This window comes from Calidris pugnax, unplaced genomic scaffold (genome assembly GCF_001431845.1).
Source record: "Calidris pugnax isolate Ruff unplaced genomic scaffold, ASM143184v1 scaffold22, whole genome shotgun sequence".
NCBI lineage: Eukaryota > Metazoa > Chordata > Aves > Charadriiformes > Scolopacidae > Calidris > Calidris pugnax.
Window position 1 is genome coordinate 381,058 of NW_015090763.1, and position 11,356 is coordinate 392,413.

General features: G+C 60.1%; 3 protein-coding genes across 3 annotated transcripts in view; all 3 read right to left on the bottom strand.

Annotated features, from left to right (window-relative positions):
- Window positions 1–439, bottom strand: part of LOC106893344 (alpha-N-acetyl-neuraminyl-2,3-beta-galactosyl-1,3-N-acetyl-galactosaminide alpha-2,6-sialyltransferase-like) — a 3,064-nt gene extending 2,625 nt beyond the window's left edge. The window contains exon 1 of the mRNA XM_014951291.1: window positions 203–439. The gene's annotated coding sequence lies outside the window, so the exon portion shown is untranslated. The remainder of the gene's footprint in view (window positions 1–202) is intronic.
- A 1,743-nt stretch (window positions 440–2,182) lies between these two features.
- DPM2 (dolichyl-phosphate mannosyltransferase polypeptide 2, regulatory subunit) lies at window positions 2,183–5,469 on the bottom strand. The gene is made up of 4 exons (XM_014947044.1): window positions 5,408–5,469; window positions 4,894–4,983; window positions 3,037–3,139; window positions 2,183–2,737 (listed from the first exon to the last, which is right to left on the bottom strand). Exons 1-4 carry the CDS (start codon window positions 5,408–5,410, stop codon window positions 2,679–2,681), a joined length of 255 nt encoding a protein of 84 aa, XP_014802530.1. The 5' UTR covers window positions 5,411–5,469; the 3' UTR covers window positions 2,183–2,678.
- A 1,714-nt stretch (window positions 5,470–7,183) lies between these two features.
- Window positions 7,184–11,097, bottom strand: LOC106890302 (dolichol phosphate-mannose biosynthesis regulatory protein-like). The gene is made up of 4 exons (XM_014946073.1): window positions 11,088–11,097; window positions 10,276–10,365; window positions 7,566–7,668; window positions 7,184–7,266 (listed from the first exon to the last, which is right to left on the bottom strand). The coding sequence occupies exons 1-4, from the start codon at window positions 11,088–11,090 to the stop codon at window positions 7,184–7,186; spliced, it is 279 nt and encodes a 92-aa protein (XP_014801559.1). The 5' UTR covers window positions 11,091–11,097.
- Between the last annotated feature and the right edge of the window lie 259 nt (window positions 11,098–11,356).

An 11,356-nucleotide genomic window follows, 5' to 3' on the forward strand; every position in this document is an offset into this window, starting at 1 on the left:
GTATCCCGGGACCAACCGGCCCCATACCGACCCCGGTGCCCATCCCGTGTGGCCCGAGACCAACCGGCCCCATACCGACCCCGGTAACCCCATGGGACCACCCCCGTTACCCATTTCTCTCTGCTCCTCCCGCTCTGCCCTCCCCGCCAGCCCGGGGGTCTCCCTGCACCCCCTCCCCGCCTCCCCCAAGCCCCTTCCTCACCTCCCAGTACCACCAGTCCTGGACACTGGGGCGCTCGGTGGGAGCAGCCCAGGGACACCAAAATGATCCAAAATGGCTCAGGAGCGGGGCTGGGGCAGGCTGGCCTCTCGGCACCCCCTGTCTGGTGGTCTCGGGGGGGGTGGGGGGTGTCTCCTGTCACCCACAGCCCCTCAGGGGACCCATGAGCAATGTCCCCGGAGCCAGCTGCCCGCCCAGCCGAGAGGACTGGACTTTGTTTTCTCCCACTGTTTACCAAGAAACATGAGAAGTCACCCTCAAGTTGGTACCAACCCTGTCCCACCCCAACCCAGACTTTGACCAGGAAGAGGTGACAGGGTTCCTGTGAAAGCAGTACCTGTGCAGGGAGGGGGGGGCACACCTGGACTTGCCCAGAGACACAACTGAATTTTTCACCCTTTTGCCTCCACCTGCCCCAGCTCAAACCCACCGTCGTGGGGGGCACTGAGCAGAAGAGGGGCTGGAGAGTGAGGGATTCCTCACCAGGAGAAGGGGCAGCAGCAAGGTGTGGGGAAACTGGGGGGAGATGAAGGACCTGGCCGCAGGGAGAGGTGAGGGGGGTGGGTGCACCTGAGCTCCAGCCAAAACCTCCCCTCTGGAGCACCCCACGGTCCACGCAGCGGATTAAAGGGCAGCCAGGCTCAGCCCCACACTCACAGCCCTTGGCTGGTGCCCCCCCAAGACACCAGCATCACCCCCCCGGGTGGGAGATGGTGGGGCACATGGCTTGTCTGGTCAAAGCCAGTGAGAAACTATTCTGCTGTCCAGAGGGTCAAATAGCCAAAGCCACCACAAACACAGGCCCCAAAAGCCTGTGCCAGGCTGAGCTGTGTCAGGAGCCACAGAGAGCGTGTCACGAGTGTCACACATTAGGTAACCCCCTAGCAACCCTCTTCTCTCTTCCTAATTTAGAAGCTTCTAATTAGAACAACAGAAATAACACTCACCTATAAATAGCAGCAGCAGCAGCCCGGCCACCACGGGGATGATAACGGCGTACTCCCTCGGCAAGAAGTACTTGTGGATCACATGGTCGCTGTCGATGAAGGGCTGCAGGAGACAGAGGGGTGTCAGCAGGTGGGGACAACACCCGGGCAAGTCCCCAACACCTGCAGTCTCATGGTTTCAAAAGCAGGACAGAAATATCAGGCGTGAGGAGATAGTTTAAAAGAAAAGAGGGTGCCCAGACCCACACGTGGCCCGGCCCACAGCTGTGGGGACACCACAGGGACTGTCAGAGTTGGAAGGAACCTTCTAGAGATCATCCAGTCCAACTCTCCTGCCAAAGCAGGGCTGCCCAGAGCACATCACTCAGGAGCATCCGGGCAGGGCTTGAAGATCTCCAGAGAAGGGGACTCCACACCCTCCCTGGGCAGCCTCTGCCAGGGCTCTGCCACCCTCACCCCAAAGAAGTTCTTCCTCAGATTGGAGTGGAACTTCCCATGGTCCAGCTTGTGCCTGTTGCCCCTCGTCCTGTCACTGGGAACCACTGGAAAGAGTCTGGCTCCATCCTCCTCAACCCACCCTTTAGATACTTGTCAGCATTGATAAGGTCTCCCCTCAGCCTTCTCTTCTCCAGGCTCAAGAGCCCCAGCTCTCTCAGCCTTTCCTCATCAAGGTGATGCTCCAATCCCTCCATCATCTCTGTTGCCCTACGCTGGACTCTCTCCAGCAGTTCCCTGTCTCTCTTGAACTGGGGAGCCCAGAGGTGACAGCCAGGAGGTGACAGTGGTGATGGGAGCTGCACCCACCAGCGGCAGAGCCAAACGCTTCCTTGTGACCCAGCACATCTCCTCGACACCCCCTCAGCTGGATGACTGCAGGGGGTGACACAGGGGGCAGTGGTGGCACTGTCCCTGCACCCTCTGCACGCCCAGCCTCGTGGGGGTCTCTCTTCAGAAGGGTGAGAGCCCCCCAGCACCAGGGATGGTCCTTCCTGCAGGCAAACGGAGAAGACAAACCTGCCTTTTCCAAGCTCAGCCTCATTTCTTTCCTCTCCATCTTGAATCCAATTAATAAACCGCCACAAACCGTACGTAAACATTTAAAAATAAAAAAAAGAAAAACCCCAGAAGGAACAAAGTAGTGGACACAGCAAGAGCAGAGGGGAAGGATGACTCAGGGGCTGAGCAGCGGGCAGGGCTCAGGGCTCCACTCACACTCTGGTGAGTGCTGCTGGGCCCCGGCAGCTCCTCCGGCCAGCGCTGGCACAGGCAGCCCCAGCTGGGGAGTGGGACCCCCAGTCAGGGCTCTGGTCCCTCTCGGTGAGCCCCTGAGGTCCGTTTTGCTTCCCTTTGGTCAGTAAATTGTAAACTACAGGAGACTTTGTCTCTGCAGGAAGGAACGTGGGAGAGAGCAGGCAGCTGGGCTCCGGAGGAGGTGCTGCAGGCAAAGTCCTTTCCTGGCTCCGACGTCGCAGGGTGGGCGCCTTCTCCTCATCTCTCTCACAGCAGGGCCTTCACTCTGATTTCTTGGCAGGTTTCCTGCTCCTCCACATCACCACCGTTATAAAAACACCTACCGCGAAAGAGAGAAGAGATTCAGCCAGAAAACTTCTAATTATGGGCACTTTTAGAACATATTGCGGGGAGAAACAGAACCTCAGCGAAGCCAGCAAGAAACAATTCTGCTGTCCAGAGGGTCACATAGCCAAAGCCACCCCAAACACAGGCCCCAAGAGCCTGTGCCAGGCTGAGCTGTGTCAGGAGCCACAGCGAGCGTGTCACGAGTGTCACACATTAGGTAACCCCCTAGCAACCCTCTTCTCTCTTCCTAATTTAGAAGCTTCTAATTAGAACAACAGAAATAACACTCACCTATAAATAGCAGCAGCAGCAGCCCGGCCACCACGGGGATGATAACGGCGTACTCCCTCGGCAAGAAGTACTTGTGGATCACATGGTCGCTGTCGATGAAGGGCTGCAGGAGACAGAGGGGTGTCAGCAGGTGGGGACAACACCCGGGCAAGTCCCCAACACCTGCAGTCTCATGGTTTCAAAAGCAGGACAGAAATATCAGGCGTGAGGAGATAGTTTAAAAGAAATGAAGGTGCCCAGACCCACACGTGGCCCGGCCCACAGCTGTGGGGACACCACAGGGACTGTCAGAGTTGGAAGGAACCTTCTAGAGATCATCCAGTCCAACTCTCCTGCCAAAGCAGGGCTGCCCAGAGCACATCACTCAGGAGCATCCGGGCAGGGCTTGAAGATCTCCAGAGAAGGGGACTCCACACCCTCCCTGGGCAGCCTCTGCCAGGGCTCTGCCACCCTCACCCCAAAGAAGTTCTTCCTCAGATTGGAGTGGAACTTCCCATGGTCCAGCTTGTGCCTGTTGCCCCTCGTCCTGTCACTGGGAACCACTGGAAAGAGTCTGGCTCCATCCTCCTCAACCCACCCTTTAGATACTTGTCAGCATTGATAAGGTCTCCCCTCAGCCTTCTCTTCTCCAGGCTCAAGAGCCCCAGCTCTCTCAGCCTTTCCTCATCAAGGTGATGCTCCAATCCCTCCATCATCTCTGTTGCCCTACGCTGGACTCTCTCCAGCAGTTCCCTGTCTCTCTTGAACTGGGGAGCCCAGAACTGGACGCAGGATTCCAGTTGTGGCCTCCCCAGTGCAGAGCAGAGGGGGAGAATGACCTCCCTCCACCTCCTGGCCACACTCTTCCCTACACAGCCCAGGGAAGCTGGGAAGCCCCAGGGAAGGCTTCAGCGCGTGGCAGGCAGCGAGGGGTGGCCACACGAGGCTGGAACAGGGGTCCCACAGCCCTGGGGTCTCGGGGAGGGGCACGGCTGCTGCTTGATGCTGAACACAGCAAACCCCCTGACTCTCTGCCCTGCAGAAGGGAGGGCTGATACCAGCTCTGCTTCATCCCACCAGGATCCCCCTGTGGAGGCCAGTGAAGGCTCTGGACACTAGAGAGCAGTGTAAGGATTCCCACATGGCAGCGAGAGCACCTCCCGGCACTACAGCCCTGTAGGAGCAGGTATCAGGCAGCAGGTTGAGCAGACCCAAGGAGGGAATTCGAAACCCTCAGAGGGCAGAGGGGAAGCTGCCAGGAGTTCAGACATCAGCCCGGGGCTGAACCAGGCCTCCTGTACCTGGAAAGCTCATGAGGAGATATTTCCTTCCTGGAAGAAAACCACTAATGAACCCAAGCTGATGTGTCACCGCAAGCGGGCAAACTACCAGGCTCATGATCGCTTTTCCAGAGCTCTGCATTCCCCAAACTCGACTCCTCCCTGCCAGGCCCCAGAGTTGGTAAGAGTCATCTCTTTTTATAGTTCCCTCTGGGATACCCCCACCAGAACTGGGAATCTGGAGGATGGTAAATGTGAGCATCAATGACTCCTCCAGAGGGAGCAGCAAGCTCCAGCTCTCCCTGACAGCTCCAGCTCTCCCTCACAGCTCCAGGGAGCCCGGGATCTGCCCCCGGCCAGGTTGGCCTGTCTGGGAGCAGCAGGGCAGGCGGCACGACCCACGCTTGGCTTCACCCAGGCAAGGGCAGGCACAGCCTGAAGGGGCAAGGGCTGTGCCAGCAGAGAGGGGAAGCTCTGCCCTGGATTTTTTTTAACCAGGAGGCTGGCGAGGCAGGGTCCTTCAGGCACATCAGCACCCCGACCGAGCCTAGCTCAAGGCCAGAGTGGCTGGGGCCGTGATGGCCGGGGCGAGCCGTACCAGGGCGATGATCCAGAGCGTGTAGTAAACAAAGAGGACGAGGCTGAAGGCGACCAAGCCGAATCCAACCACCTGGTCCGTTGCTGTGGCCTGCAAAGGGGGGGAGAGAGGGAGAGTCAGAGCTGCGGCAGCGGCGCGGGAAGGGTTAACGGGCCCCCGCCGCTTCTTCAGCCCCGGGGCGGGCGAACGGCACCGCTGCGGGGCTCAAACGGGGAGCGGAGCGGGGAGTCTCTGCAGCAGAAGCAATCCACCGCCACGGCGGCGGGGAGAGAGGCCAGGCCCTGCTGCCGGAACTCCCGCCCCCGGCCGTTCACAGCTCCGAGCCCCGCCGCCGCCGGCACCGGCAAGGCCACAGGAGGCGGCCAGGGCCCGGCCTCCCCCCGGGGGCGGGTAACCAGGAGGCCCCGCGCTGCCTCACGGCCGACGTTCAGCCTCACCCCCCCACGTTACCGAGCCGGGCCTCCCGAGGAACCCCGGGGCCGGCGGGGCAAGGCCCGTCCCCGACCCCACTCACCATGGCGAGCCCCGGCCTCCCCGCTCTTCCGGGAGCGGCCACCAATCAGCGCGCCGCACGCCAACCCCACCCCTCCCTCAGCCGGAGATGACCAATCAGAAGGGGCGGCCTTGGGGCCAGTGGCATCATGGGAAGGGTGAACGCGGCTCGCCCGGAGCATGACGGGAGTTGTAGTCCCGGCGCGCCCCTCACGCAGTGAGCCGGGGGACAGGCTCTGCCGGGCCGCAGCCCCTCGGAGAAGGGACAGAGCGGCCGTCGCACCCCAAGGCCCCACGTCAGCCTCCCCAGCGTCCGGGGAGGGTCCTGAGTGGGGAAATGAGCAGGTTGTGAAAGAAAGGACGTTTCCAGAACGTCCCGGGTGCCTTTGCACTGCTCGGGGCCTTTTTTGTGTGAAGGAGGCCTTGGCCCCTCTCAGGCCTGAGGGGCTGCCCTTTGTGCTTTCGGTGGCTTTCACCCACAACAAAGATGTCTTTTTTACAGCTTGGAGCAGGCTCATCCCAGAGGGAAAGGCTGAGAGGGAAACTCTTTGCTAAAGCATTCCCCTGCTGGTGCCATCGCCTGGTGACAGGAGAGGATGGAGGGGCTCCTGGGGTGGCAGCAGCATCGTGCCCTGGTTTGTTTCATCCACCACCTGATGTCTGAGTTCTGCTGCAAGTGACTCATCTTGAAACCAACCAGCTCGGCACCCTAGATACTTGTGTCCTCCACCCCAGCTGCCACCTTGTCCAAAACGGGGTTGTTTACCCGCTGTATTTTAAAGTCCATCAATTTATCTGCGCATGTTTCAGCTGGAGGAAAGGGAAAAGCAAGAGCAAAGAGCCAAGGGACACCAGGTATCATCTGAGGAAGGGGAGGCAGCCGAGGGAAAGGGGAAGAGCCTGCATGGGACTCAAACCAGCTGATCCTACACGTGGCTGAGGCTGTGGGAGGGTAGAGAAGGCAAAGCCACCTCCTCCCAGGTGCCCTGGTCCTCTCCAGCCTTTCTGTGCATCAGCAGCAAGTCCCCAGGCACCATGTTTGGCCCAAACCTCGATTACCAACCTGTGCTGGAAGAGGAAGGGCTGCCCCAGCACAAGCAGCAAGAGCCCGCGGGTGTTCCTTGGAGCCCTGGGGGCTCCAGCACCTTCAGCCTGGTGAGGTGGCCCTGGGCAGGGGTGCCCAGCCCTGCTCTGCAGGGGAGCAAGCCGGGGCCATTCAGGCATGGCTTTGGCCAGGACACGGTGTTCGGGAACACGAGACGCAGCCAGAGACTCGCGCCAGTTCACCTTCCCCCTGGATTGCAGGGCTCTTGCTTCCACGGGACCGGTGCTGTGCTGCCAGCTCCCCTCTCCAGCCCTTCTCCCCTCCGCAGGGAAGGGTTGGCAGGACTCTCCCCTCCCAGCCGCCAAGGAAATCCTGGAGGGCAAAACCAAATCCTGTTCCAGGGCCCTGCGTGCCAGCAGGCACCGTCTGACCCTTCTGCTTCCTTGGCAAATTAATGTTGAACCAAAGATACATTTAAAACAAAAAAAAACAAATCACGAAGAATCACTGTGAAGTACCAAAAACCTTTATTTTTCCCCCCAAACCATAACAACATTTGACATTATATTGATTTCCTCATATATTTGTTATTTCTCTACGTTAGGAACCAGATACAGAAAATACAAACACGATCTGTTGAATCAAAGACGGCACAGCATTCCGTTAGAAAAAGAAACAAAAAACTAGAGGAGCAAGAATAAAAATGGTGAAAAATAGTCATTCCCTCCAGCCCAAACTTTCCAAGAATCATCATCAAAATAGAGCAGTGGAAGTAGCTTCCTCTGATTTCTTGGCAGGTTTCCTGCTCCTCCACATCACCACCGTTATAAAAACACCTACCGCGAAAGAGAGAAGAGATTCAGCCAGAAAACTTCTAATTATGGGCACTTTTAGAACATATTGCGGGGAGAAACAGAACCTCAGCGAAGCCAGCAAGAAACAATTCTGCTGTCCAGAGGGTCACATAGCCAAAGCCACCCCAAACACAGGCCCCAAGAGCCTGTGCCAGGCTGAGCTGTGTCAGGAGCCACAGAGAGCGTGTCACGAGTGTCACACATTAGGTAACCCCCTAGCAACCCTCTTCTCTCTTCCTAATTTAGAAGCTTCTAATTAGAACAACAGAAATAACACTCACCTATAAATAGCAGCAGCAGCAGCCCGGCCACCACGGGGATGATAACGGCGTACTCCCTCGGCAAGAAGTACTTGTGGATCACATGGTCGCTGTCGATGAAGGGCTGCAGGAGACAGAGGGGTGTCAGCAGGTGGGGACAACACCCGGGCAAGTCCCCGACACCCGCGGCCTCGTGGTTTCAAAAGCAGGATGGAAATATCAGGCGTGAGGAGATAGTTTAAAAGAAAAGAGGGTGCCCAGACCCACACGTGGCCCGGCCCACAGCTGCAGGGACGCCACAGGGACTGTCAGAGTTGGAAGGGACCTTCTAGAGATCATCCAGTCCAACTCCCCTGCCAAAGCAGGGTTGCCCAGAGCACATCACTCAGGAGCATCCAGGTGGATCTTTAAGATCTCCAGAGAAGGGGACTCCACACCCTCCCTGGGCAGCCTGTGCCAGGGCTCTGCCACCCTCACCCCAAAGAAGTTCTTCCTCACATTGCAGTGGAACTTCCCATGGTCCAGCTTGTGCCCGTTGCCCCTCGTCCTGTCACTGGAACACTGAACCACTGGAAAGAGTCCGGCTCCATCCTCCCAACCCACCCTTTAGACACTTGTCAGCATTGATAAGGTCTCCCCTCAGCCTTCTCTTCTCCAGGCTGAAGAGCCCCAGCTCTCTCAGCCTTTCCTCATCAGGGAGATGCTCCAATCCCTCCATCATCTCTGTTGCCCCACACCGGACTCTCTCCAGCAGTTCCCTGTCCCTCTTGAACTGGGGAGCCCAGGACTGGAGGCAGGATTCCAGTTGTGGCCTCCCCAGTGCAGAGCAGAGGGGGAGAATGACCTCCTCCTGGCCACACTCTTCCCTACTCAGCCTGGGGAAGCTGGGCAGCCCCAGGGAAGGCTTCAGCACGCGGCAGGCAGCGAGGGGCGGCCACACGAGGCTGGAACAGGGGTCCCACAGCCCTGGGGTCTCGGGGAGGGGCACGGCTGCTGCTTGATGCTGAACACAGCAAACCCCCTGACTCTCTGCCCTGCAGAAGGGAGGGCTGATACCAGCTCTGCTTCATCCCACCAGGATCCCCCTGCGGAGGCCAGTGAAGGCTCTGGACACTAGAGAGCAGTGTAAGGATTCCCACATGGCAGCGAGAGCACCTCCCGGCACTACAGCCCTGTAGGAGCAGGTATCAGGCAGCAGGTTGAGCAGACCCAAGGAGGGAATTCGAAACCCTCAGAGGGCAGAGGGGAAGCTGCCAGGAGTTCAGACATCAGCCCGGGGCTGAACCAGGCCTCCTGTACCTGGAAAGCTCATGAGGAGATATTTCCTTCCTGGAAGAAAACCACTAATGAACCCAAGCTGATGTGTCACCGCAAGCGGGCAAACTACCAGGCTCATGATCGCTTTTCCAGAGCTCTGCATTCCCCAAACTCGACTCCTCCCTGCCAGGCCCCAGAGTTGGTAAGAGTCATCTCTTTTTATAGTTCCCTCTGGGATACCCCCACCAGAACTGGGAATCTGGAGGATGGTAAATGTGAGCATCAATGACTCCTCCAGAGGGAGCAGCAAGCTCCAGCTCTCCCTGACAGCTCCAGCTCTCCCTGTTCCCTGTCTCTCTTGAACTGGGGAGCCCAGAACTGGACGCAGGATTCCAGTTGTGGCCTCCCCAGTGCAGAGCAGAGGGGGAGAATGACCTCCCTCCACCTCCTGGCCACACTCTTCCCTACACAGCCCAGGGAAGCTGGGAAGCCCCAGGGAAGGCTTCAGCGCGTGGCAGGCAGCGAGGGGTGGCCACACGAGGCTGGAACAGGGGTCCCACAGCCCTGGGGTCTCGGGGAGGGGCACGGCTGCTGCTTGATGCTGAACACAGCAAACCCCCTGACTCTCTGCCCTGCAGAAGGGAGGGCTGATACCAGCTCTGCTTCATCCCACCAGGATCCCCCTGCGGAGGCCAGTGAAGGCTCTGGACACTAGAGAGCAGTGTAAGGATTCCCACATGGCAGCGAGAGCACCTCCCGGCACTACAGCCCTGTAGGAGCAGGTATCAGGCAGCAGGTTGAGCAGACCCAAGGAGGGAATTCGAAACCCTCAGAGGGCAGAGGGGAAGCTGCCAGGAGTTCAGACATCAGCCCGGGGCTGAACCAGGCCTCCTGTACCTGGAAAGCTCATGAGGAGATATTTCCTTCCTGGAAGAAAACCACTAATGAACCCAAGCTGATGTGTCACCGCAAGCGGGCAAACTACCAGGCTCATGATCGCTTTTCCAGAGCTCTGCATTCCCCAAACTCGACTCCTCCCTGCCAGGCCCCAGAGTTGGTAAGAGTCATCTCTTTTTATAGTTCCCTCTGGGATACCCCCGCCAGAACTGGGAATCTGGAGGATGGTAAATGTGAGCATCAATGACTCCTCCAGAGGGAGCAGCAAGCTCCAGCTCTCCCTGACAGCTCCAGCTCTCCCTGACAGCTCCAGGGAGCCCGGGATCTGCCCCCGGCCAGGTTGGCCTGTCTGGGAGCAGCAGGGCAGGCGGCACGACCCACGCTTGGCTTCACCCAGGCAAGGGCAGGCACAGCCTGAAGGGGCAAGGGCTGTGCCAGCAGAGAGGGGAAGCTCTGCCCTGGATTTTTTTTAACCAGGAGGCTGGCGAGGCAGGGTCCTTCAGGCACATCAGCACCCCGACCGAGCCTAGCTCAAGGCCAGAGTGGCTGGGGCCGTGATGGCCGGGGCGAGCCGTACCAGGGCGATGATCCAGAGCGTGTAGTAAACAAAGAGGACGAGGCTGAAGGCGACCAAGCCGAATCCAACCACCTGGTCCGTTGCTGTGGCCTGCAAAGGGGGGGAGAGAGAGAGAGTCAGAGCTGCGGCAGCGGCGCGGGAAGGGTTACCGGGCCCCCGCCGCTTCTTCAGCCCCGGGGCGGGCGAACGGCACCGCTGCGGGGCTCAAACGGGGAGCGGAGCGGGGAGTCTCTGCAGCAGAAGCAATCCACCGCCACGGCGGCGGGGAGAGAGGCCAGGCCCTGCTGCCGGAACTCCCGCCCCCGGCCGTTCACAGCTCCGAGCCCCGCCGCCGCCGGCACCGGCAAGGCCACAGGAGGCGGCCAGGGCCCGGCCTCCCCCCGGGGGCGGGTAACCAGGAGGCCCCGCGCTGCCTCACGGCCGACGTTCAGCCTCACCCCCCCACGTTACCGAGCCGGGCCTCCCGAGGAACCCCGGGGCCGGCGGGGCAAGGCCCGTCCCCGACCCCACTCACCATGGCGAGCCCCGGCCTCCCCGCTCTTCCGGGAGCGGCCACCAATCAGCGCGCCGCACGCCAACCCCACCCCTCCCTCAGCCGGAGATGACCAATCAGAAGGAGTGGCCTTGGGGCCGGCGGCATCATGGGAAGGGTGAACCCGGCTGGCCCGGAGCATGACGGGAGTTGTAGTCCCGGAGGAGGCCCCGCGCTGCCTCACGGCCGACGTTCAGCCTCACCCCCCCACGTTACCGAGCCGGGCCTCCCGAGGAACCCCGGGGCCGGCGGGGCAAGGCCCGTCCCCGACCCCACTCACCATGGCGAGCCCCGGCCTCCCCGCTCTTCCGGGAGCGGCCACCAATCAGCGCGCCGCACGCCAACCCCACCCCTCCCTCAGCCGGAGATGACCAATCAGAAGGAGTGGCCTTGGGGCCGGCGGCATCATGGGAAGGGTGAACCCGGCTGGCCCGGAGCATGACGGGAGTTGTAGTCCCGGCGCGCCCCTCACGCAGTGAGCCGGGGGACAGGCTCTGCCGGGCCGCAGCCCCTCGGAGAAGGGACAGAGCGGCCGTCGCACCCCAAGGC

Excerpts from the sequence above, each read along its gene's own strand:
- DPM2 (XM_014947044.1), bottom strand. Across the intron at positions 3,140-4,893 it reads CGCTCTGGATCATCGCCCTG|CCCTTCATCGACAGCGACCA; the intron begins GTACGGCTCGCC and ends TGTCTCCTGCAG. Across the intron at positions 2,738-3,036 it reads GCTGCTGCTGCTATTTATAG|GTGTTTTTATAACGGTGGTG; the intron begins GTGAGTGTTATT and ends CTTTCGCGGTAG.
- LOC106890302 (XM_014946073.1), bottom strand. Across the intron at positions 7,669-10,275 it reads CGCTCTGGATCATCGCCCTG|CCCTTCATCGACAGCGACCA; the intron begins GTACGGCTCGCC and ends TGTCTCCTGCAG. Across the intron at positions 7,267-7,565 it reads GCTGCTGCTGCTATTTATAG|GTGTTTTTATAACGGTGGTG; the intron begins GTGAGTGTTATT and ends CTTTCGCGGTAG.